Below are 26,581 nucleotides of genomic sequence, written 5' to 3'. Positions count from 1 at the left end.
CTTAACGATTCGGTTCCTTAACGGTTCGCTTATCGATTCTTATTTTGAAAAAAAAAAAGAGAAAAAAGGGTGGATAAGCATCAATGTTGTTTAATTTTGAGGTAACATGACCTTACAAAGCTTACAGTGAGGTCTCAAGAGGCACATACAGTCGTGGTCAAAAGTTTACATACACTTGTGAAGAACATAATGTCATGGCTGTCTTGAGTTTCCAGTAATTTCTACAACTGTTATTTTTTTGTGATTGTGATTAGAGCACATACTTGTTTGTCACAAAAAACATTCATGAAGTTTGGTTCTTTTATGAATTTATTATGGGTCTACTGAAAATGTGTGTATACATACAGCAACATACATTATCAATATTGGTAATGTAGAAAAGTTACAATCAAATCAAATTAGCTTCATGGCATGGCCTCTTAACTTCATTTTAGTGATTATGATTGACGACACCTGTTGACTTCTGTGAGCTCATTTAAATAGGGCTCGTGTGATGCAGTCATTAGGCCCAGTTACAAACGCGACAATGGGAAAGTCAAAGGAACTCGGCACAGATCTGAAAAAACGACTCATTGACTTGAACAAGTCAGGAAAGTCACTTGGAGCCATAGTAAAGCAGCTTAAGGTCCCAAGAGCAACTGTGCAGACAATTGTTCGTAAGTATAAAGTGCATGGCACAGTTTTGTCACTGCCACGATCAGGAAGAAAACGCAAGCTATCACCTGCTGCTGAGAGAAAATTGGTCAAAATTGGAGTCAACCAAGAACCACCAAAAAGCAGGTTTGCAATGAATTTGCAGCTGCTGGAACACAGGTGTCAGTGTCCACAGTCAAGCGTGTTTTGCATCGCCATGGACTGAGAGGCTACCATGCAAGAAGGAAGCCCTTGTTCCAGAAGCGAAACCTTAAGGCTCGTCTAAAGTTCGCTGCTGATCACATGGACAAAGATAAGACCTTCTGGAGGAAAGTTCTGTGGTCAGATGAAACAAAAATTGAGCTGTTTGGCCACAATACCCAGCAATATGTTTGGAGGAGAAAAAGTGAGGCCTTTAATCCCAGGAACACTATTCCTACCGTCAAGCATGGTGGTGGTAGTAATATGCCCTGGGCCTGTTTTGCTGCCAATGGAACTGGTGCTTTACAGAGAGTAAATGGGACAATGAAAAAGGAGGAATTACATCCAAATTCTTCAAGACAACCTAAAATCATCAGCCCGGAGGTTGGGTCTTGGGCGCAGTTGGGTGTTCCAACAGGTCAATGACCGCAAACACACGTCAAAAGTGGTAAAGGAATGGCTAAATCAGGCTAGAATTAAGGTTTTAGAATGGCCTTCCCAAAGTCCTGACTTAAACCACATTGAGAACATGTGGACAATGCTGAAGAAACAAGTCCATGTCAGAAAACCAACAAATTTAGCTGAACTGCACCAATTTTGTCAAGAGGAGTGGTCAAAAATTCAACCAGACGCTTGTGGATGGCTACCAAAAGCGCCTTATTGCAGTGAAACTTGCCAAGGGACATGTAACCAAATATGAACATTGCTGTATGTATACTTTTGACCCAGCACATTTGGTCACATTTTCAGTAGACCCATAATAAATTCATAAAAGAACCAAACTTAATGAATGATTTTTGTGACCAACAAGTATGTGCTCCAATCTCTCTATCACAAAAAAATAAGAGTTGTAGAAATTATGGGAAACTTAAGACAGCCATGACATTATGTTCTTTACAAGTGTATGTAGTATAGAAGAAAACTATTAATATTTTGTAAATAAATATAAGAAATTAATACTATTCTATAGAAATTAATCATGTACACAAGAATGTAACATTTAGTAACATGTGACATTAACTTATTACATGCAAAGCGAAATATGTCAAGCCTTTATTGGTTATAATTTTGATGATTATGGCTTACAGTTTATGAAAACTTTCAATTGAAAATCTCAGAAAATGTAAAGTGTCAAAAATTGTAAGCCATGATAATCAAAATGATAACGAATAAAGGCGTGACATATGTCACTTTACATGTAATAATTTAATATCGCATATTAGTTTCACATTTAAAGTGAATTGCTGACATAAATGGACTTTTACACCATATTCCAATTTGATGACTTTCGCCTGTTTCAAATATTGACTGAGAGAAAAGGTTGCAGGAAAACATGCAACTTTAGTAGTAGTAGTAATAGTAGGGTTTTTTCAGTCAGGGTTTTCTGCTGCAGATTCCTATACCAATCATTTATGAGTGAGATCTGCCAATACCAATATCAATTACAGTATCAATTATGAGTGCTATTCACAGGTAAACAATATTAAAACACTATATGAACTAGTTCCTTATTCTATTTTTCTGCATGTACCGTATTTTTCGGACTATAAGTCGCAGTTTTTTTTCATAGTTTGGCCGGGGGTGCGACTTATACTAAGGAGCGACTTATGTGTGAAATGATTAACACATTACCGTAAAATATCAAATACTATTATTTAGCTCATTCACGTAAGAGACTAGACGTATAAGATTTCATGGGATTTAGCGATTAGGAGTGACAGATTGTTTGGTAAACGTATAGCATGTTCTATATGTTATAGTTATTTGAATGACTCTTACCATAATATGTTACGTTAACATACCAGGCACCTTCTCAGTTGGTTATTTATGCCTCATATAACGTACACTTATTCAGCCTGTTGTTCACTATTCTTTATTTATTTTGAATTGCCTTTCAAATGTCTATTCTTGGTGTTGGCTAAGGATGTCCCAATCCAGGTTTTTGCACTTCTGATCCGATACCGATATTGTTTTTGCACTTCCGATCTGATACCGATACTGACCGATACTGGCCTATCCGAGCATGTATTAAAGTTTAAAGTTATTTAGCCTACTTAGTTGTCAGAATCATGTTGAAAAGGGTTTTAGTACTCTTGATAACAACTAGCCAGCTGAATTAGGTGAGTTTGAATAATACACAATGGTTGGTAACAAGAAACTGACCTGTTTATACAAGGAGAAACACAAAATAGACAAAATTATACATGACAAACAGAAATGGCATCATTGAAACTAGGGCTGGGCGATATGGCCTTTTTTAAATATTGCGATATTTTAAGGCCATATCGCGATACACGATATATATCTCGATATTTTGCCTTAGCCTTGAATGAACACTTGATGCATGTAATCACAGCAGTATGATGATTTTATGTGTTTTGATTGATTGATTGAGACTTTTATTAGTAGGTTGCACAGTGAAGTACATATTCCGTACAATTGACCACTAAATGGTAACACCCCAATAAGTTTTTCAACTTGTTTAAGTCGGGGTCCACTTAAATTGATTCATGATACAGATATATACTATCAGATATATACTATCATCATAATACAGTCATCACACAAGATAATCACATTGAATTATTTAAATTATTTATAATCCAGGGTGTGGAGGGGGGCGCCGGATGTAAGTGTCAAAAAGACAGCCAAAAGAGTTTGATATGAGAATAAATCTAAAGTTAAAATATAGGGTAGAAATGCATCCATTTGCAGGAAATGTAGTCTTGATTTTCAACATTTTCTTTCAAGGCTTGCATGTCTACATTAAAACATTCTTCTTCATACTGCATTAATATATGCTACTTTTAAACTTTCATGCAGAGAAGGAAATCACAACTAAAAAAATCACTAATTTTTTCATACGGTGTTGATCTGGAAATTTTTGCCTCGGCATTTTGATGGTGTGGACGTGTGGCACCGGATGGAGATAAGCGTCTCGACAGACGTTATAATATTTGAACAATGATGACGAAAACTGTTTTCTCTGTCGTGTCGGTGTGTCGAAAATTGTTATGCGCTTATTTTTTTATTTGATTTTGTGCGTGGCATATAATTGCTATGCGCAGAGGAGGCTTAAACAGTGCGCAATTGCACAAGCGCGCACCTTAGAGAGAACGTTGGTCACACGGCTGCGCTAGCATCACAGCTAACGTTAGCCATGCTGCTACCTCTCTGCTCGGGGAGGGGCTTATACGTATGTGACGTATGACGTGACAGTATGTGACGTGTGTAAGAAGGTGCACTTGCTGTCTGTGAGAAGCACAGACATAGGAAAAAGTGAGAAGAGCCTGTTGTGTAATGCCAGCAGCTAAAAGCAACTGCGTGAGAATCCACAGACCTGTGGATGTGTTGAAGGTGTGCTGGAAAATGCGGAACGGAAATTATAGGGAGCAGCAGAAAAGCGGAATGTACTATTTAAATAGGTGCGTTGGAAAACACGGAGCGGAGTTTTTTTTTTTTAACTGGATCTGGATCGGCATTTTCCCATGCCTTGCCGATACGCATTTTTTGCAAATATCGGCGGCCGATCCGATCCAAATATCGGATCGGGACATCCCTAGTGTTGGCTTTTATCAAATAAATTTCCCCCAAAAATGCGACTTATATATGTTTTTTTCCTTTTTTATTATGCATTTTCGGCCGGTGCACCTTATACTCCAGAGCGACTTATACTCCGAAAAATACGGTAATATGTTAAGCCTTGTCCTCCAGTGATGATGATGATGATACGTCATAATGCAGTTTATTTAATTTTTTTAGATTTAGATTTATTGGTCCCCGTTGGGGAAATTCATTTTCACTGCCGTACATTGAAACAGTAGACATTACACATCACATAACAAAAATACATAATTTTCTGTAATGGAGCTGATTATTATTAGCGTGGAGGAGTTGCTCCACACTGTGAATGGAGAAACATAATTAGCTGTTAACTTGTCAAATAAATAGTGTCAGCCAGAGGGGATCGGCGTTAATTACATATATTGGCAATGGCAATAACATAGTTTTTAACGAAAATCGTCTCATACTGATCGGTGGCCGATGAATCCGCACGTCCCTAAGTAATAGTAATGATTAACATTGATAAAGTAACCTTGTAGTTGTTTTGGTTAAAGTAAGGCGAACGTAATGAAGCTATTCACAATTCTTAAACAGGAATACAGTTATTATTCCAATGAAAGTAACTAGCTACATATAACTTAGTATTTCATTTCTGAAGTAGATTTCCCCAACACTGTGACAATTTTATTGCTGTTTTTCTCTGATGTGTGCCAGACAGCGGAATAGGCCTGGAGAATGGTGTGTTCGTCACCACGGTGGTCCAGGGTAGTCCAGCTGCCAGGGAAGGCACGCTCACTGTGGGAGACAGACTGATCGCTGTGAGTCATGTACACACACACACACACACACACACACACACACACACACACACACTACTTCCAGAAACTTTGTATATTGTCATATATATATATACTGCCTTCCATCACTTCTATCACACCCGCTCAGGTTCTCTTTGAGCTGTCTTAATCCCGGCTTTATTCCATCCCAATACACACACACTCTGTACTATAATAAGGTGGGATTTAGTCAAGTATGGAAAGTAGAGAGAGGGAGAGAGGGAAGTATTCTTACTCTGATTATATCCACATTTAGCTCTGGAAGGTGAGATGGAACTGTCTCTTCACACACTTTTAGAAGCGAAGAGATATAATGTCAGGGATTGAACTTTGAAACGCATCCTTGTAAACAAATGCAGATTGTTTATTCACACATGCAGTACCCGTCAAAAATGCGAAGACACTTCTTCATGTTGTTGAATAAAATCCTGTCTCCAAACTTTTTACTGGCGGTGTACCAGTGCCTTCTTTTTAAATGCAGAATAACGTGCTCACTTTTTAGCAAAGACCCAGTTTCTGTCATTTAAAAAAAGATGACTAAAACATCTAAGACAGGGGTGTCCACTGTTGTGTTTAGATGGAGACAGGTGTGGACAATATTGCACTTGTGCCCACACTAAAATTACACAGCGAAGGAGAAAAACTATTTAATGTTTTGCCGCACGAACGTTGTCACAACTTGTTTATAAAGTCTTTACTTTGTTGACTCGTCCTTTATTTAACTGCTAACTGTATCAGTGTTCAAATAACATCAATATTAGCTATTATGTTTCGTCATCTCATCAAACTGAACGAAGGCTGTGAAGATTATGTATTCGATGTGAGAGGCGTCACTCTTTATTTTTCTTGGCCAAACTGTTGTACTTAACCAAGAGAAGAACAACGCCTGTTTATTAGACTTCATCTTCATTAGCCAAACTGCTTTGTGTTTCATTTTAATATCAAAAAGTAAACACAAGGTTTTTATACATGTTTTTTTTCATTTCACAAAGGTGTTACTTTAAAAACCATTCATGCGACAGAGCATTTTGTTATTGTGTTAATTCCTATACGACATATTTCTGCTCAAACTCTTAATGGATCTGTCCCGATACATCATCTACATGTACATATAAATGTACATAACTTAAAAAAAATTATAATTAAAAAAAACAAAAAACCTCACCCTATCAAAATGTAAAAATAGAGATAAAGGCATCATGAAATGACAAAAACCTGACAAGTTTATATTAATAATTAATTAAAAAAAAAAAACAGTTTATATATATATATATATATATATATATATATGTGTATATATATATATATATATATATATATATATATATATATATATGTATATGTATATATATATATATATATATATATATATATATATATATATATATATATATGTGTGTATATATATATATATATATATATGAGCCCCTGCCTCGAAAGAAAATAATGTTTGCCTTGGTGCCCTTCTAACTTGCCTTGGCGCCCTAAAATATGAGCCCTCCTTTAAGGCAACACTTTTCTTGACCTTAAAAAGTTAACATTCGAGGCCTGTATATCTCTCTCTCTATATATATATATATATATATATATATATATATATATATATATATATAATTGGTTGTTAAGAGTATGTGAAAGTTCAACTCCTCCCTTGTTTACTTTCTTAAGGATTTTTTAATCAATCAGACATATCAATCAACTAAAATGCGCCAAACATGGATAAGTGTGGAGAGTGTTTAGCATTTTTTTTGTTTTGTTTTTATATTATTCACAAAGTTCAATGAGCAGGTTATGTGTGACCATGTTTGTTGAATTTTTGTACCATTTGAATTTTTTATTTTTTTTCACCGAGACTAAGAAGGGTTGTTTGGATTGGGTCATATGAGTAAATGCTGTACTGTGTGTACCGTATTTTTGGGATTATGAATCGCATTTTTTTTCATAGTTTGGCCGAGGGTGGAGCGATTTATGTGTGAAATTATTAACACATTACCGTAAAATATCAAATAATATTATTTATCTCATTCACGTTAGAGACTAGGTGGATATCAGCAATCGTCACACACACACATGTCAACCAATAAGAATTCGTCGGGGACGGGTCATGGCAGAAGTGGATTGTAAAAAAAAAAGATGCTACCTGCTACTACTTCCGGACCTATGAAAATTGATCATTTCAACATTGGCGGTAACTTATAAAAACTGAGAAGGGCTGAACAAAAATGACAGCGAAAAGGAAATCATATACTTATCGTTATTTATGCCTCATATAACGTACACTTATTCAGCCTGTTGTTCACTATCCTTTATCTATTTTAAATTGCCTTTCAAATGTCTATTCTTGGTGTTGGGTTTTATCAAATAAATTTCCCCCAAAAATGCGATTTATACTCCAGTGCGTCTTATATATGTTTTTTCCCTTCTTTATTATGCATTTTCGGCCGGTGCGACTTATACTCCGGAGCGATTTATAATCCAAAAAATACGGTACTTAAAAGTACAATTAATGGAAGAGTTACTTTTGTTGGCCACCAGGTGGCAATAAAATAGCAGCACTGGTTATCTATACATGACAGGGAGGCATCTCTCTTGGTCAAATTGTTTATTGAACTCGTGCCGTCTCGCGGGCCAAATTGAAGACTCGGCGGGCCGCTGTTTGGACAGCCCTGATCTAAGAAATGTCAAACCATAACGCCTAGAATCTTTTCACTGCCAAAAAATATTCATCTCTGTTTAAAGTAGACGGTCTTTTTTCATACTCATTTTAATCTGAGCCTGCTATCCTATCCACTTTGCCATTCCATATCTCTGGCCGTCTATTCCAAAAATCCCTCTCAAGTTGATCCTTTTGTAATGGAAATGGCAAGATTGCGGTCCTTCGCGGCAAAAAAAAAAAAAAAGTGCTGGCCTAGATTTCCTGAGCTTTCCCCCCCTCGACCGCAGCTGACGCATTTCAGGCCCCAGGCGTTGCTGTGTCACCTGTATTTATACACGTGCATCCTTTTTAAACACCGCTGCCATCCACAACAAAGGCACATCGGATGGGGAAATCATTGGGAAAAAAGTTCACTGCCTTAAAGGGGAACATTACCACAATTTCAGAAGGGTTAAAACCATTAAAAATCAGTTCCCAGTGGCTTATTTTATTTTTCGAAGTTTTTTTCAAAATTTTACCCATCACGCAATATCCCTAAAAAAAGCTTCAAAGTGCCTGATTTTAACCATCGTTATATACACCCGTCCATTTTCCTGTGACGTCACATAGTGAAGCCAACACAAACAAACATGGCGGGAAGAACAGCAAGCTATAGCGACATTAGCTCGGATTCAGACTCGGATTTCAGCGGCTTAAGCGATTCAACAGATTACGAATGTATTGAAACGGATGGTTGTAGTGTGGAGGCAGGTAGCGAAAACAAAATTGCCAAGATGCCAATACAAACAAACAGCAAGGTATAGCGACATTAGCTCGGATTCAGACTCGGATTTCAGCGGCTTAACACTCTCTGATAAGATAATTACTAACAACTATGAACTAGGTTTACAGCATATGAAATACATACCTGCCAACTACTCCGGTTTTCCCATAATTAGTACGGTTTTCATCAACCTATTCCGGGTTACGGTTGCAGTGATAAAAAATACGGTTTTTCATTAATTTAAAAAAAATATTTTTTAAAAAGTTTTATTCACGAAATCGCGTAACAACAATGACAATCGACACTGCTTCCCGTAACTTCCTATCGAGCCATTCCGAATGCCATGCGCGAGGCTATTTATAGCACCGCTGCCAAGCACGAGGCACCAGTTGCCATTGTTTCCAAACGAGTGAACGATCATGGAATCAGCCGGAGAAAAATCGCAAACGAGTCTTAAACCGAAAAGAAAACTGCAGTCATTCCGTGAAGAATATTCAAAAGCCTATCCGGGAATAATTATCCGTTCCAAAAAGGGTGAAAACTACGCGAATTGCACCTTGTGCAGACAAGATTTTTCGATCAGACACGGAGGAATTAGCGATGTAAAAGACCACGTTGGGACAAAAAAACACAAGTCTAATGCCGTTGCTAGCGATACAAGTGGAAAACTTTCAACGTTTTTCGTCGCCCAAACAGATTCTTTGGATGTGATAAATGCCGAAGTTTTATTTACGGAGGCAATAATTGAGCATGGACTTCCAATCGCACTGGCTGATCACATGGGACAGTGATTTCGGAAAATGTTTCCCGACTCGAAAATCGCCAAAAAATATGGATGTGGTCGAAACCAAAACATCAAACATTATTCAGTGTCTTGGAACAGAATCCTCAAAAAGTATCGCCGATGTCATGAAGACGGAACCATTTAGCATGTCGACTGACGGCAGCACCGATTATGACGATGTAAAACTCTACCCCATTTGTGTTCGATATTTCGATGACGACATTGGAAAAGTATTGTCAGTACTTCTGTCTTTGAGGGAATGCAATACGGCTTCCACAGGCGAAAACATTTACAAAATACTCGCGGAAGAAATAGACTCAAACGAAATTCCTTGGCAGAATTTGGTTTGCTTTGCTGCCGATAATGCTGCAGTGATGATGGGATCTAAAAAGGGTGTTGCAGCTTTCATTACGGAAATGTCTCCTTCGGTTTACATCGCCGGTAAGTATAGTTCGTAGCATAAAAAAAACTCACAAAACATAACATTTTAAGTAAATCTTTTATTACATAAACAATAAATCAAATCAAAAATAATTTCTGTGTACAGTATATCTTTTTATTTGTGATAACGATAACATGTTCAAAACAAGTAACATATAACTATCATACTATTCTATTACTCTTTATTCATTTGAAAAATGTCGTCATGAAGTTTTATATTTATATTTATTTATATTTCTTTCATAAACCAAAATTTCGACCTGAAGTTTCTTGTTACAATAATGTCTGCAATATCAATAATGACATGTCTTATTTATATTGTGTAATTTGAACCAAATACTCTTGGCTACTAGGTTTTTCTGATTTCAAAAGTTGGCAGGTATGGAAATACATTTGGCAACAACATGCACTTTGAGAGTGCAGACAGCCCATTTCAGGCGCCCTAAGAACATATATTTTTCCACGATTTCAGCACTCAGGTTAACCATACCTAAATAGACACAAAATACTGCATTACACAAGACTACCCGAATGTACTCGAATGATTGAAAAAAATAAATCTTTTTAAGCTAAATTATTGGTAAACACAGTTTATGTATAATAATTTACGTAAAACCGCGAGTAATGAATAAAGTTTTCATCAATTAATATATTCTATAGACATACCCTCATCCGCTCTCTTTTCCTGAAAGCTGATCTGTCCAGTTTTGGAGTTGATGTCAGCAGGCCAGGGAAGCTAGGGTCGATATTCTTCTCTTGATCATCTTCGGTGGCATAAGGGACGGTGTGAGCCAAGACATCCAGGGGGTTTAGCTCGCTCGTTTGCGGGAACAAACTGCCGCCATTGCTTGCCGTGCTACCGAGGTCCTTTGTCCCTGAATTGCTCACACACTCCGGCAGATTCAATGGGGGTCTGGCGGCAGATTTCTTTGACTTTATCGTTGGAAATGCATCTGCTTTGAGTGTCGCAGGATATCCACACATTCTTGCCATCTCTGTCGTAGCATAGCTTTCGTCGGTAAAGTGTGCGGAACAAACGTCCAATTTCTTGCCACTTTCGCATCTTTGGGCCACTGGTGCAACTTGAATCCGTCCCTGTTCGTGTTGTTACACCCTCCGACAACACACCGACGAGGCATGATGTCTCCAAGGTATGGAAAACAGTCGAAAAAACGGAAAATAACAGAGCTGATTTGACTCGGTGTTTGAGAAAATGGCGGATTGCTTCCCGATGTGACGTCACAACGTGACGTCATCGCTCCGTGAGCGAATATTAGAAAGACGTTTAATTCGCCAAAATTCACCCATTTAGAGTTCGGAAATCGGTTAAAAAATATATGGTTACATAGGTCTGGTGATAATGTTCCCCTTTAAAGGCACTGCCTTTAGCGTTCAACCTGTCGTCACGTCCGCTTTTCCCTCATACAAACAGCGTGCCGGTCCAGTCACATAATACATGCGGCTTTTACACACACCTAAGTGAATGCAAGGCATTCTTGATCAACAGCCATACAGGTCACACTGAGGGTGTCCGTATAAACAACTTTAACACTGTTACAAATATGCGCCACACTGTGAACCCACACCAAACAAGAATGATAAACACATTTCGGGAGAACATCTGCACTGTAACACAACATAAACACAACAGAACAAATACCCAGAACCCCTTGCAGCACTAACTCTTCCGGGATGCTACAATATACACCCCCCCGCTACCTCCAAACCCCCCAAGAGTGTTTCTTGGTGCATTTGGAGCTTCCAACTATGATTCTCCACTGTAGTTATTAGCGCAGAAGACCCTCTTACCATCCCAGCAGGCACAAGACCTTAAAACAACGTTGACAACTTGTTGAATTAGGTCCCGACGTTGAGCAACTCAAACCTAACGTTGGAACAACATGCTTTTTGACGACGCTTTGAGTGTCGCAGGATATCCACACATTCTTGCCATCTCTGTCGTAGCATAGCTTTCGTCGGTAAAGTGTGCGGAACAAACGACTGACCATTTCGTCGGCTTTCCCCACAGCCTCGTATTTTGAACAAATTTCGTCCAATTTCTTGCCACTTTCGCATCTTTGGGCCACTGGTGCAACTTGAATCCGTCCCTGTTCGTGTTGTTACACCCTCCGACAACACACCGACGAAAGTGAGAAAATGGCGGATTGCTTCCCGAGAGCGAATAATAGAAAGGCGTTTAATTCGCCAAAATTCACCCATTTAGAGTTCGGAAATCGGCTAAAAAAATATATGGTCTTTTTTTCTGCAACATCAAGGTATATATTGACGCTTACATAGGTCTGGTGATAATGTTCCCCTTTAATGAGGGGGAGGACTTGTCTTTACTTCTGTCGTCTGCTCTCCCCCAGATAAATGGCATCGCTCTGGATAACAAATCTGTGACAGAATGTGAGGCCCTGTTGAGGAACTGCAGGGACTCTCTCAGCCTCTCTCTCGTGAAGGTAGGCCACATTCTCTGAGCTACAATCTTCCAGGAACTTTTTAATGCCCTACTTTGCAAAAGCTCATCCTCCTATTTCAGGCGTCGGCAACCCAAAATGTTGCAAGAGCCACATTGGAGCAAAAATAAATGATAAATGATAAATGGGTTGTACTTGTATAGCGCTTTTCTACCTTCAAGGTACTCAAAGCGCTTTGACACTACTTCCACATTTACCCATTCACACACACATTCACACACTGATGGAGGGAGCTGCCATGCAAGGCGCTAACCAGCACCCATCAGGAGCAAGGGTGAAGTGTCTTGCTCAGGACACAACGGACATGACGAGGTTGGTACTAGGTGGGGATTGAACCAGGGACCCTCGGGTCGCGCACGGCCACTCTGCCACTGCGCCACGCCAAAATACAAAAAAAAAAAATCTGTCTGGAGCCGCAAAAAATTAAATGCCTTCTATAAGTGATATAATGCATGATGTAAGTGTCTATATTAACTATATTAGCCTACTATCAAAATGACTGTGTCGCAGGCTGACACAAATCTTCGTTGAAAGAAATGTTGAAATGTAATATTTATTCTACCCATTTTTACAACATTGGAAAACATTAGTAAAACGCAGGCTTCTCAGAGGGGTTAGATAACTCCTCTAAATGACTGTCTTAGAATGGCCAAAGGTATAGATGTCTGTGTCCAAGTTAAAGGAAACGGAAGGCTGTCTTCCTCGAATGGATTTATTACAATCTATGCAAGATGGGTAATGTTTAGAGATGTCCGATAATGGCTTTTTTGCCGAGATTCCAATATTGTCCAACTCTTAATTACCGATTCCGATATCAACCGATACCGATATATAGTCGTGGAATTAACACATTATTATGTCTAATTTTGTTGTGATGCCCCGCTGGATGCATTAAACAATGTAACAAGGTTTTCCAAAATAAATCAACTCAAGTTATGTAAAAAAAAATGCCAACACGGCACTGCCATATTTATTATTGAAATCACAAAGTGCATTATTTTTTTTAACATGCCTCAAAACAGCAGCTATTTGGGACATGTAAAAAAAAATGCCAACACGGCACTGCCATATTTATTATTGAAATCACAAAGTGCATTATTTTTTTTAACATGCCTCAAAACAGAGCAATTTGGGACATGCTCTCCCTGAGAGAGCATGATGGGGTTGGGGGGTGTAGGGGGTAGCGGGGGGTGTATATTGTAGCGTCCCGGAAGAGTTAGTGCTGCAAGGGGTTCTGGGTATTTGTTCTGTTGTGTTTATGTTGCGTTACGGTGCGGATGTTCTCCCGAAATGTGTTTTGTCATTCTTGTTTGGTGTGGGTTCAGTGTGGCGCATATTTGTAGCCGTGTTAAAGTTGTTTATACGGCCACCCTCAGTGTGACCTGTATGGCTGTTGACCAAGTATGCCTTGCATTCACTTGTGTGTGTGTGAGAAGCCGGAGATGTCATGTGATTGGGCCGGCATGCAAAGGCAGTGCCTTTAAGGTTTATTGGCGCTCTGTACTTCTCCCTACGTCCGTGTACCACTACCAACAGTGGCGTTTTAAAAAGTCATAAATTTTACTTTTAGAAACCGATACCGATAATTTACGATATAACATTTTAAAGCATTTATCGGCCGATAATATCGGCAGTCCGATATTAAAGTTAAAAGTTAAAGTACCAATAATGATTGTCACACACACAGGAGGTGTGGCAAAATTATTCTCTGCATTTGACCCATCACCTTTGATCACCCCCTGGGAGGTGAGGGGAGCAGTGAGCAGCAGCGGTGGCCGCGCCCTGGAATCATTTTTGGTGATTTAACCCCCAATTCCAACCCTTGATGCTGAGTGCCAAGCAGGGAGGTAATGGGTCCTCTTTTTATAGTCTTTGATATGACTCGGGCCGGGGTTTGAACTCACGACCTACCGAAACTCTAACCACTAGGCCAGTGGTTCTCAAATGGGGGTACGCGTACCCCTGGGGGTACTTGAAGGTATGCCAAGGGGTACGTTAGATTTTTTTTAAATATTCTAAAAATAGCAACAATTCAAAAATCCTTTATAAATATAAATAAAAACCTATCTTTTTTCCAAATAGTTTAAGAAAGACCACTACAAATGAGCAATACTTTGCACAGTTATACAATTTAATAAATCAGAAACTGATGACATAGTGCTGTATTTTACTTCTTTATCTCTTTTTTTCAACCAAAAATGCTTTGCTCTGATTAGGGGGTACTTGAATTAAAAAACATTTAACAGGGGGTACATCACTGAAAAAAGGTTGAGAACCACTGCACTAGGCCACTGAGCAGGTATTATCGGACATCTCTATTCTCAACAGTTGTGCTAGTGTGGGTTCATTTAAGTGTGATCACAACATTCTCAGTTGGTGAGATTTTTGTGTCTTTTCTGCTCCACAGTTTTTCCCTCACAGTACATCCGGCCAGAACATCTTCGAGAGTCTGCGCGATTGCTCCGAGAAGTCCAACGGGCGGATTCACCTGTCCGAAATCCACTCGCGGAACAGCCGCAACCTCAGACACAACAGCTCCACGCAGACGGACATCTTCTGCCCCGACGTGGGCGGCGCCAGCATGAGCAGCATCCCCGTGGAGCGGCGGAAGCTCCGGGGCGAAGCCGACGAGCTTTACGCCGACATCGGCAAAGCGTTCTCCCTCCATGCCACCAGCCTGCGGCCGGCCTCTGACTTGGGTACTGGCCGCTACGGCCCGAGCGCCTTCCAAGAGTGCTGCCCCTACATGAAGGCACCTTCCTCTTTGCCCTTTGACCCCGTCTCCGCGCCAGAGTGCCTCACCGGCGAGGCCACCCAGGACAGGAAGCACAGCGGAGGAACGTGGCCCAAGATGGTGGCCGGAGGCATGTCGGTTGCACCAGACAACACCAGCTCGGTCACGGCCGCCGCGCAGCTCTCAATCTATAAATCACCCAAGCAGAGGAAGTCCATCTTCGACCCGGACACCTTCAAACGCCCTGAAACGCCCTCCTCTAAGTTGGAGTACATGGCGGCCAATCAGATCGCGGCCGTGGCCTCTGCAGCGTCGCACTCCCCGCAACCCTCAAAGACGGACTCCCTCTCCTCCTCCTCCACTCCCACCCCTCCGACGCCCCCCACCCGCAGCGACTCCTTCAAGTTCAAACATAAACATCAAAGCAGCTCGGCGTCCGACTGCACCATCACGTCGGACGGCAAGGGAGACGCGGCCGTCGCCGCGGCGACAGGCGAAAGGGAGCGAGACCGGAACGGAAACCACTACTTCCTGGACGGTAAAGTCCTGACCTCCAGGAAGTCGTGCGACGAGGACATAGGACGCACCAGAGGAGAGGAGCCCGAAGTGAAGAGGCCGCGCCCCAAATCCGCCCCCGCCCTGCGCCGCAGAATGACGCCACAGACCATCACTCTTCCCGCCTTCCAGGTCGGTCCGTTAAGTGAATGAATACCCAGATAGATACGCAGGTCCGTGCGCTAAATCACCTCGCTGTGTTCGCTCGATATGATGCATTTTAGAGGTGTGGGCCCGCAGAATGGAGACACATCTCGCATCCTCCCAGTGAGCCAAAAGCCTTCATTTTGTCCCAACAATTTACGGCCCCTTCGAGTCGTGCCAGAGGACTTTGCCTTTTCAGCCAGCATGTAAGAGTGATGGATGTTCCAACCAACCCAGCCCAGGAGCTGACTCACTCTCTTGGGCTCAGACCGCCAGGAAGTAGACAGACCCCTGAGCGCAGACGTTTATTTTAAAGATGTTTATGCTGTCTCCCTCCCAAGGTGCTTTTGCTACCCTACAAGGGAGACTGCTAACCCGTTCCTGTCATCCGTCACAGAGCTACTCCAACGACGAGCATTCGCCAGAACCCAGAGACATGCTGCGCTCCTCTCCCAGCCGCTCCCACCGGCACAGCGTTGGCTTCGTCCCCACGGTCTATAACGGCACCCTCCCCCCCAGTGAGTCTCTCAAACACTTCCTTGCATAACAACCCCCCCCCGCCTTCCCCGCCTTTCTTGACACGCTTGTCTGTTCTCTGTCAGATTCAGCCCACCGGGGTCTGTCTCCTTGCCCCGCCGTGACGGCCGTGATGAGGAATCCCGTGTACACCGTGCGCAGTCATCGTGTTCATACCAGCAACTGTCCATCAGTGGCTTCCCAGATCTGTCACCAGCACACGCCCACCAGGTTTGCATCCTCTTTGCACCTCTCTATGCGTCCCTCCGGTCAGCCCTTCAGTCATAATGCTTGGTGGAAAGACGTTACTATGAGTTTGCAAGTAGGAACTTTGAGCTTTCTGACTCCCCCAGTTTTAGTCTTGGGATATTGGAACCTTCAGAGGACAGTAGCAATGCATTCTGCAAAAAAAGTAAAACATTGCTGCAGTTGTTGGTTATATTTCAAAGGGGATCTCTGATCATTTTAATCTACCGTATTTTTCGTACTATAAATCGCAGTTTTTTTCATAGTTTGGCCGGGGGTGCGACTTATACTCAGGAGCGACTTATGTGTGAAATTATTAACACATCCATACCTGCCAACTACTCCGGTTTTCCCGTAATTAGTACGGTTTTCATCAACCTATTCCGGGTTACGGTTGCAGTGATAAAAAAAATACGTTTTTTCATTAATTAAAATTTTTTTTTTTTTTTTAAGTTTTATTCACGAAATCGCGTAACAACAATGACAATCGACACTGCTTTCCGTAACTTCCTATCGAGCCATTCCGAATGCCATGCGCGAGGCTATTTATAGCACCGCTGCCAAGCACGAGGCACCTGTTGCCATTGTTTCCAAACGAGCGAACGATCATGGAATCAGCCGGAGAAAAATCGCATACGAGTCTTAAACCGAAAAGAAAACTGCAGTCATTCCGTGAAGAATATTCAAAAGCCTATCCGGGAATAATTATCCGTTCCAAAAAGGGTGAAAACTACGCGAATTGCACCTTGTGCAGACAAGATTTTTCGATCGGACACGGAGGAATTAGCGATGTAAAAGACCACGTTGGGACAAAAAAACACAAGTCTAATGCTGTTGCTAGCGATACAAGTGGAAAACTTTCAACGTTTTTCGTCGCCCAAACAGATTCTTTGGATGTGATAAATGCCGAAGTTTTATTTACAGAGGCAATAATTGAGCAAACAAAAAGGTAATGACACCAATGTTATCTATTGGAATTGTTTAGTACTGTTATACTGTTAAAAGTGTTTATACTATTCATGCTTTCAAGTCCAAGTTGAAGAAATCTTGTTAAATGTTGACAGCATAACTACCAAAATACAGAAGTATGTCCTTAATATTTTTGCAGTGCTATTTCTGTTGAAAAGTTAAAATGATTACATTAGAGATGTGATGTGCCACTTTTCAAGTGTCTGATGGCTTAAATTAATTTTCATTAATTTTTCATATTTTGAATTCTTTTGAAAGGCTTACAAAAAAACTACATTTGAATTGTAATTCCATGCTATTGACAGGACTATTAATTTTAATGAAGTTAGCTTACCATGTTTACAGTATGATAATTGTGATAGAAATGTGAATTTTAGGCACAGAATATTTTTTACAATTGAACAAGGCAGTAGATTATACAAGCTTGGACAGAAAGTTAATAATGACACCAATTTTTTTTTTAATGGAATTGTTTCGTACTGTTTTACCATTTGTTTACTGTAAAAAGTGTTTATACTGTTTATACTTTCAATTAACAAATTGAAGTCTTGTGAAAGGTTGACAGGATAACTGGCATTAACTGTCAAAATAATTTCAAACTATTGAAGTTAGATTACAGAATAAACATGTCAATCAACCCATATGATTTTTGCTGTAATATTTTTGTTTTGAAAAGTCACTGTGACTGATAGAAAAGTGATGGTTTTAGCAACATTTTAACCTGTCTGAATGCTAATAATCATTTTGCGTCGGGGGGCGAAGCCTGAACCCCCCACCAGGACTTTGTCCTGGACCTACCGGGGCCTGCGGCCCCTGGACCCTGGCTACTAGGTTTTTCTGATTTCAAAAGTTGGCAGGTATGCATTACCGTAAAATATCAAATAATATTATTTAGCTCATTCACGTAAGAGACTAGACCAGGGGTCACCAACGGGGTGCCCGCGGGCACCAGGTAGCCCGTAAGGACCAGATGAGTAGCCCGCTGGCCTGTTCTAAAAATAGCTCAAATAGCAGCACTTACCAGTGAGCTGCCTCTATTGTTTTAATTTTATTTATTTACTAGCAAGCTGGTCTCGCTTTGCTCGACATTTTTAATTCTAAGAGAGACAAAACTCAAATAGAATTTGAAAATCCAAGAACATATTTTAAAGACTTGGTTTTCACTCCGGGTTGGGGAGGAGATCTTGCCCCAAGTGGAGGAGTTCAAGTACCTCGGAGTCTTGTTCACGAGTGAGGGAAGAGTGGATCGTGAGATCGACAGGCGGATCGGTGCGGCGTCTTCAGTAATGCGGACGCTGTATCGATCCGTTGTGGTGAAGAAGGAGCTGAGCCGGAAGGCAAAGCTCTCGATTTACCGGTCGATCTACGTTCCCATCCTCACCTATCGTCATGAGCTTTGGGTTATGACCGAAAGGACAAGATCACGGGTACAAGCGGCCGAAATTAGTTTCCTCCGCCGGGTGGCGGGGCTCTCCCTTAGAGATAGGGTGAGAAGCTCTGCCATCCGGGGGGAGCTCAAAGTAAAGCCGCTGCTCCTCCACATCGAGAGGAGCCAGATGAGGTGGTTCAGGCATCTGGTCAGGATGCCACCCGAACGCCTCCCTAGGGAGGTGTTTAGGGCACGTCCGACCGGTAGAAGGCCGCGGGGAAGACCCAGGACACGTTGGGAAGACTATGTCTCCCGGCTGGCCTGGGAACGCCTCGGGGTCCCACAGGAAGAGCTGGACGAAGTGGCTGGGGAGAGGGAAGTCTGGGCTTCCCTGCTTAGGCTGCTGCCCCCGTGACCCGACCTCGGATAAGCGGAAGAAGATGGATGGATGGATGGATGGTTTTCACTAACTGACAAAGAAACAGATAATAGATTTGGTGTCCAGTTCAAAGTGTGACATGATTTATTTAAAAATTTGAGAGTTGACTTTTGTATTTTATATGAGTTATTATTTGTACAAACATGATGCAAAGTAATTCATGATTTGTTAAAAAAATGTTAGTGGCTAGCTAGTTAAAATGGGATATTGTGATTTCACAAGACTGTTTTAGAAGTGATCATTTGAAAATGTTCAGTTTGAAAAATGTGCACTTAGAGAAAATATAAAAATAAAGTGTTGCATATTGATATTTATCTGTTTCTATATGTATTTATTGTGAGAAAACATTAAGATGATCAGTGTTTCCACAAAGATAAATATCATTAATTATTAATAATAACATAGAGTTAAAGGTAAATTGAGCAAATTGGCTATTTCTGGCAATTTATTTAAGTGTGTATCAAACTGGTAGCCCTTGCGATGAGGTGGCGACTTGTCCAGGGTGTACCCCGCCTTCCGCCCGATTGTAGCTGAGATAGGCTCCAACGACCCCCCGCGACCCCAAAGGGAATAAGCGGTAGAAAATGGATGGATGGAAACTGGTAGCCCTTCGCATTAATCAGTACCCAAGAAGTAGCTCTTGGTTTCAAAAAGGTTGGTGACCCCTGGACTAGACGTATAAGATTTCATGGGATTTAGCGATTAGGAGTGACAGATTGTTTAGTAAACGTATAGCATGTTCTATATGTTATAGTTATTTGAATGACTCTTACCATAATATGTTACGTTAACATACCAGGCACGTTCTCAGTTGGTTATTTATGCCTCATATAACGTAAACTTATTCAGCCTGTTGTTCACTATTCTTTATTTATTTTAAATGATAAATGATAAATGGGTTGTACTTGTATAGCGCTTTTCTACCTTCAAGGTACTCAAAGCGCTTTGACACTACTTCCACATTTACCCATTCACACACACATTCACACACTGATGGAGGGAGCTGCCATGCAAGGCGCTAACCAGCACCCATCAGGAGCAAGGGTGAAGTGTCTTGCTCAGGACACAACGGACATGACGAGGTTGGTACGAGGTGGGGATTGAACCAGGGACCTTCGGGTCGCGCACGGCCATTCTCCCACTGCGCCACGCCGTCCATTTTAAATTGCCTTTCAAATGTCTATTCTTGGTGTTGGCTTTTATCAAATAAATTTCCCCCAAAAATGCGACTTATACTCCAGTGCGACTTATATGTTTTTTTTCTTCTTTATTATGCGTTTTCGGCCGGTGCGACTTATACTCTGAAAAATACGGTACATTTAAAACACTCCTTGTGGTCTAGATCAGGGGTTTTTAACTAGAGATGTCCGATAATGGCTTTTTTGCCGATATTCCGATATTGTCCAACTCTTAATTACCAATTCCGATATCAACCGATATATACAGTTGAGGAATTAACACATTATTATGCCTAATTTTGTTGTGATGCCCCGCTGGATGCATTAAACAATGTAGCAAGGTTTTCCAAAATAAATCAACTCAAGTTATGGAAAAAAATGCCAACATGGCACTGCCATATTTATTATTGAAGTCACAAAGTGCATTATTTTTTTTTAACATGCCTCAAAACAGCAGCTTGGATTTTGGGACGTGCTCTCCCTGAGAAAGTATGAGAAGGTTGAGGTGTGCAAGGTGGGTGGGGTGGGTTGAGTTGGGGGGGAAGGGGGTGTATATTGTAGCGTCCCGGAAGAGTTAGTGCTGCAAGGGGTTCTGGGTATTTGTTCTGTTGTGTTTATGTTGTGTTACGGTGCGGATGTTCTCCCGAAATGTGTTTGTCATTCTTGTTTGGTGTGGGTTCACAGTGTGGCGCATATTTGTAACAGTGTTAAAGTTGTTTATACGGCCACCCTCAGTGTGACCTGTATGGCTGTATGCATTGCATTCACTTGTGTGAAAAGCCATAGATATTATGTGATTGGGCTGACACGCAAAGGCAGTGCCTGTAAGGCACGCCTCCAATATTGTTGTCTGGGTGGAAATCGGGAGAATGGTTGCCCCTGGAGATTTTCGGGAGGGGCACTGAAATTCGGGAGTCTCCTGGGAAAATCAAGTATGACTGGGAGACGCAACTGCTCTGTACTTCTACCTACGTCCGTGTACCACTCCGTACAGCGGCTTTTTAAAAAGTCATACATTTTACTTTTTGAAACCGATACCGATAATTTCCGATATTACATTTTAAAGCATTTATCGGCCGATAACATCGGCAGTCCGGTATTATCGGGCATCTCTATTTTGAATGTATTAAAAAAAATCCATCCGTCGTCATGTCTTTCATAATGATTGTGAACGATAGGCATAATTCCGAAAAAATGTGACGTCACAACATAGCAAGACTGCAAAACCCCGTGAACGGAGCTCACGCCACTCTGCATGAGCTTTATGATTTGATGCTTTGGCATTGTTTAACACGAGTATCCAACATTGTAGCAACTTTTATAAGTCAGACGAACTGAAATTCATCATAAGTCCCCTTCAAGGGGTCTTTAAATTGAGACAGATCTGTGCCATTATGATGTCATCAGCCACAGGGAGCCCCTGAATTTCGACAGTTATTGTGCCAAAAGTGACATTTACAATCTTCACAGTTGTCTTGCTGTGGCTCCTCATGATGACTAATAGTTTCAAATTAGTCTGTTTCCCAAAGGGAGGAAGCATTACATTAAATCTAGTTAGTGTTGCCTTCATGTTTTGCTGTCGTGATTTAGGTCAGCCCATCAATTTAATTAGCTGTGAAATATCTTGCATATTCATATAATTGTATAAGCATTGTATGCATCATTTCCAAAAACCTGATTTTTTTTTTTTATCTTCCCCTCGCCGCCTTCTTTTTGGCAGCCCTCAACATCAGGGTAGACTGAGCCTGGATCTCAGCCAGCAGAAGCGGGTCGGCGACTACGCAGAATCCTCATCGTCACGCAGCAGCCGAGCCTCACACGGTACAAACTCACTGCCCTCCGGCGCACGGCTCGGTCAGTCTGACACACGCACGCACACACACACACACACACACACACACACACACACACACACACACACACACACACACACACACACACACACACACACACAAAAACAAAAAACACCTGAAAGTCACACACTCGCAGTCACGCGTTCATTTCCGGATATTACGTCACTGGATCCACTCATGTCATCTCACATCTGCCTTAGGTTCTTCTAATAATGTCCAGTACCGGGCTGAGAGGATCAAGATCCCTTCTACTCCTCGCTATCCTCGCTCCATGCTGGGCTCAGACAGAGGTATACTTACTCACAATCAGAAACAAAAAGTATGATATAGCAAAGTGAAGTTGGCACGTTGTGTAAATGGTAAATAAAAACAGAATACAATGATTTGCAAATATTTTTCAACTTATATTCAAATGAATAGACTGCAAAGACAAGATATTTAATGTTCCAACTGAGAAACTTAATTTTTTTTTGCAACTTAGAATTTAATGGCAGCAACACATTGCAAAAAAGTTGGCACAGGGGCATTTTTACCACTGTGTTACATGGCCTTTCCTTTTAACAACACTCAGTAAACGTTTGGGAACTGAGGAGACCAATTTTTGAAGCTTTTCAGGTGGAATTCTTTCCCATTCTTGCTTGATGTACAGCTTAAGTTGTTCAACAGTCCGGGGGTCTCCGTTGTGGTATTTTAGGCTCCATAATGCGCCACACATTTTCAATGGGAGACCGGTCTGCACTACAGGCAGGCCAGTCTAGTACCACACTTTCACTATGAAGCCACGCTGTTGTAACACGTGGCTTGGCATTATCTTGCTGAAATAAGCAGGGGCGTCCATGAAAAAGACGTTGCTTGGATGGCAACATATGTTGCTCCAAAACCTGTATTTACCTTTCAGCATTAATGGTGCCTTCACAGATGTGTAAGTTACCCATGCCTTGGGCACTAATACACCCCCATACCATCACAGATGCTGGCTTTTGAACTTTGCGCCTCGAACAATCCGGATGGTTCTTTTCCTCTTTGGTCCGGAGGACACGACGTCCACAGTTTCCAAAAACAATTTGAAATGTGGACTCGTCAGACCACAGAACACTTTTCCACTTTGCATCAGTCCATCTTAGATGAACTCGGGCCCAGCGAAGCCGGCGGCGTTCCTGGGCGTTGTTGATAAATGCCTTTTGCTTTGCATAGTAGAGTTTTAACTTGCACTTACAGACGTTGCGACGAACTGTAGTTACGGACAGTGGTTTTTTGAAGTGTTCCTGAGCCCATGTGGTGATATCCTTTACACACGGATGTCGCTTTTTGATGCAGTACCGCCTATGGGATCGAAGGTCACATTAGTTTTCGACCTTGCTGCTTACTTGCTGTGATTCTCTGAACCTTTTGATGATATTACAGACCGTAGACGGTGAAATCCCTAAATTTCTTGCAATAGCTCGTTGAGAAATGTTCTAAACAATTTGCTCACGCATTTGTTTACAAAGTGGTGACCCTCGCCCCGTCCTTGTTTGTGAATGACAGAGCATTTCTGAGCTGCTTTTATACCCAATCATGGCACCCACCTGTTCCCAATTAGCCTGTTCACCTGTGGGATGTTCCAAATAAGTGTTTGATGAGCATTCCTCAACTTTCTCAGTCTTGTTTGCCACTTGTGCCAGCTTATTTGAAACATGTTGCGGGCATCAAATTCCAAATGAGCTAATATTTGCAAAAAATAACAGTTTACTAGTTCGAACGTTAACTATCTTGTCTTTCCACTCTATTCAATTGAATTTAGGTTGAAAAGGATTTGCAAATCATTGTATTCTGTTTTTATTTACCATTTACACAACGTGCCAACTTCACTGGTTTTGGGTTTTGTACACTATTGTTCAAAAGTTTAAAACTAGTCTAAGAGGTCCCACAAGTGTATTGGAAGTGTTTGTCCAAAATCTCGCCCTAATGCTGGAATATAGACAGTTATTAAAAGTACTCTCAGGAAGCCGTAGAGGGAGCACAGTGTTGTGTGTGTCTTTAGATTTAAAGCTAATATGATCTGTTTGTCCTTGCCTGTCTCTGACAGTGTGTGGCTCCAAGAAGCACTATTGTGCACTTTACCCACTTTTTGCAGATACTCTGCGCTTGTCCTATGCCAGGGGTCGGCAACCTTTACCAGTCAAAGAGCCATTTTGACCAGTTTCACAAATTAAAGAAAACAATGGGAGCCACAAAAATCTTTTGAAATTTAAAATGAAATAACACTGCATACAAATTTTTTTTTTTGCTTTGTGCTATGTATAAACCAAGGGTCTCAGACACGCGGCCCACACCTTAATATGAAAATTTAATGTTAGAGCGGCCCGCGAGTTTTATATTAATGGCGCTTGACAGCGTCATACTTGTCAACCCTCCCGATTTTTCCGGCAGGTTATGAATTTCAGCGCAATTATTCTCTCAAACGTGCCGTGATGGTACAGCATTTAGCGCTCACTACAACTAGCGTGCTGGCCCAACCACACGTTTTATGAGGCTTCTGCTCGCTCACGGAAGTGACAGCAAGGCATACTTGGTCAACAACCACACAGGTTACACTGACGGTGGCGGTATAAAAAACTTTAACACTCTTACTAATAATGCGCCACACTGTGAACCCACACCAAACAAGAATGACAAACACATTTCGGGAGAACATCTGCACCGTAACACAACATAAACACAACAGAACAAATACCCAGAATCCCATGCAGCCCTAACTCTTCCGGGCTACATTATACACCCCCCGCTACCAAACCCCGCCCACCTCAACCGACGCACAGAGGGGGGGGGGGGGTTTGGTGGTAGCAGGGGTGTATAATGTAGCCCGGAAGAGTCAGGGCTGCATGGGATTCTGGGTATTTGTTCTGTTGTGTTTATGTTGTGTTAAGGTGCAGATGTTCTCCCGAAATGTGTTTGTCATTCTTGTTTGGTTTTGGTTCAAAGTGTGGCGCATTATTAGTAAGAGTGTTAACGTTGTTTTATATGGCCACCGTCAGTGTAACCTGTGTGGCTGTTGACCAAGTATGCATTGCTGTCACTTGCGTGTGCAAGCAGAAGATGCATATAACAAGAGGCTGGGCTGGCACGCTATTCATACAGACTGCAGAGGGCGCTAAATGCTGTACCATCATGGCACGCCCTCAATATTATTGTCAGGGTGAAAATCGGAGAATATTAATTCCGGGAGTTTTCTGTGAGAGGCACTGAAATCCGGAAGTCTCCCGGGAAAATCAGGGGGTGGGGGGGTTGGCAAATATGCAGCTGAGCCGCATCAGCGTGATCAAAGAGCCGCATGCGGCTCCAGAGCCGCGGGTTGCCGACCCATGTCCTATGCAATAGAGGCCATATGTCCCTTACAACAATGTAGGGTTGTTAAAAGTATGAACCGTATTTTTCGGACCATAAGTCACAGTTTTTTTTCATAGTTTGGCCGGGCTCCAGTGTGGCTTATATATGTTTTTTTCCTTCTTTATTATGCATTTTCGGCGGGTGCGCCTTATACTCCGGTGCGACTTATACTCCGAAAAATACGGTATATTTCGATACCAAGAGGCAAAAAATACATCAAGACCAGGTTTTTTTCACTACAGAATATTGTACAACACATTTTTTTATTGACGAGCCGCATCTATTCTTGTCAGTCAGTGCCAAAGACGCCTGCTGTTTTAAAAAAAAAATAAAACCAGCCTGTGCTTCCCATATTTACTTATTCATGGACAACTGTCACAAATGCGGATTTGCCGCTTCCAGTACACTTTCGCTCATAAATAAATGATAATGAAACTGTGGCATTGTGGCAAAACTGCAGGTGTGGCGTAAGTCTGCTAGAGAGGTCGTAACAGAAATGATCTGTGATGCACTTTAGCAACTTTCTCGCCTGATTTAGCCAGTAGAGGTACATAACAAAAGTGAAAGAGTGGTATCTTCTCATGCATTCATTTGGTAATCAAATACAAGCGGTCACGCAAGTATTCGCCACGTGAGTTAGAGTGGAGATCCGCCACCACAAGCCCAGGGAGTTTGCAACTCAACCTTTGTCACTTCTATAAGTGTGAAGAAAACACAGCTTAAGACACTCGTTTACTTATATCACCAGAAGGGTGAAGCCATTTGGTGAACACTGCTGTTTTTTATGGGCCTGTGGCACATACTATAGAACACAGGGGTCAAACTCAAGTCCCGCCACTTCATTTTATATG

At 41.5% G+C, this 26,581-nt stretch overlaps 1 protein-coding gene across 3 annotated transcripts in view; it reads left to right on the top strand.

Annotated features, from left to right (window-relative positions):
• The window catches only part of dlg5a (discs, large homolog 5a (Drosophila)), a 223,529-nt gene that overhangs the window by 143,029 nt on the left and 53,919 nt on the right, over positions 1-26,581 (top strand). For 2 of the 3 annotated variants that reach the window (XM_061936531.1, XM_061936380.1), the window contains exons 14-20: positions 5,113-5,216; positions 12,248-12,340; positions 14,766-15,779; positions 16,189-16,309; positions 16,394-16,538; positions 22,229-22,362; positions 22,562-22,651. In XM_061936531.1, coding sequence (XP_061792515.1) covers positions 5,113-5,216; positions 12,248-12,340; positions 14,766-15,779; positions 16,189-16,309; positions 16,394-16,538; positions 22,229-22,362; positions 22,562-22,651 — 1,701 coding nt within the window. The remainder of the gene's footprint in view (positions 1-5,112; positions 5,217-12,247; positions 12,341-14,765; positions 15,780-16,188; positions 16,310-16,393; positions 16,539-22,228; positions 22,363-22,561; positions 22,652-26,581) is intronic. The other variant, XM_061936460.1, reaches the window with a different exon arrangement.

Source organism: Nerophis lumbriciformis, linkage group LG02, assembly GCF_033978685.3.
Source record: "Nerophis lumbriciformis linkage group LG02, RoL_Nlum_v2.1, whole genome shotgun sequence".
NCBI classification, from domain to species: Eukaryota; Metazoa; Chordata; class Actinopteri; order Syngnathiformes; family Syngnathidae; genus Nerophis; species Nerophis lumbriciformis.
Note: the sequence above shows the minus strand (reverse complement) of the source record. Positions and strands in the feature narration are given on the sequence as shown.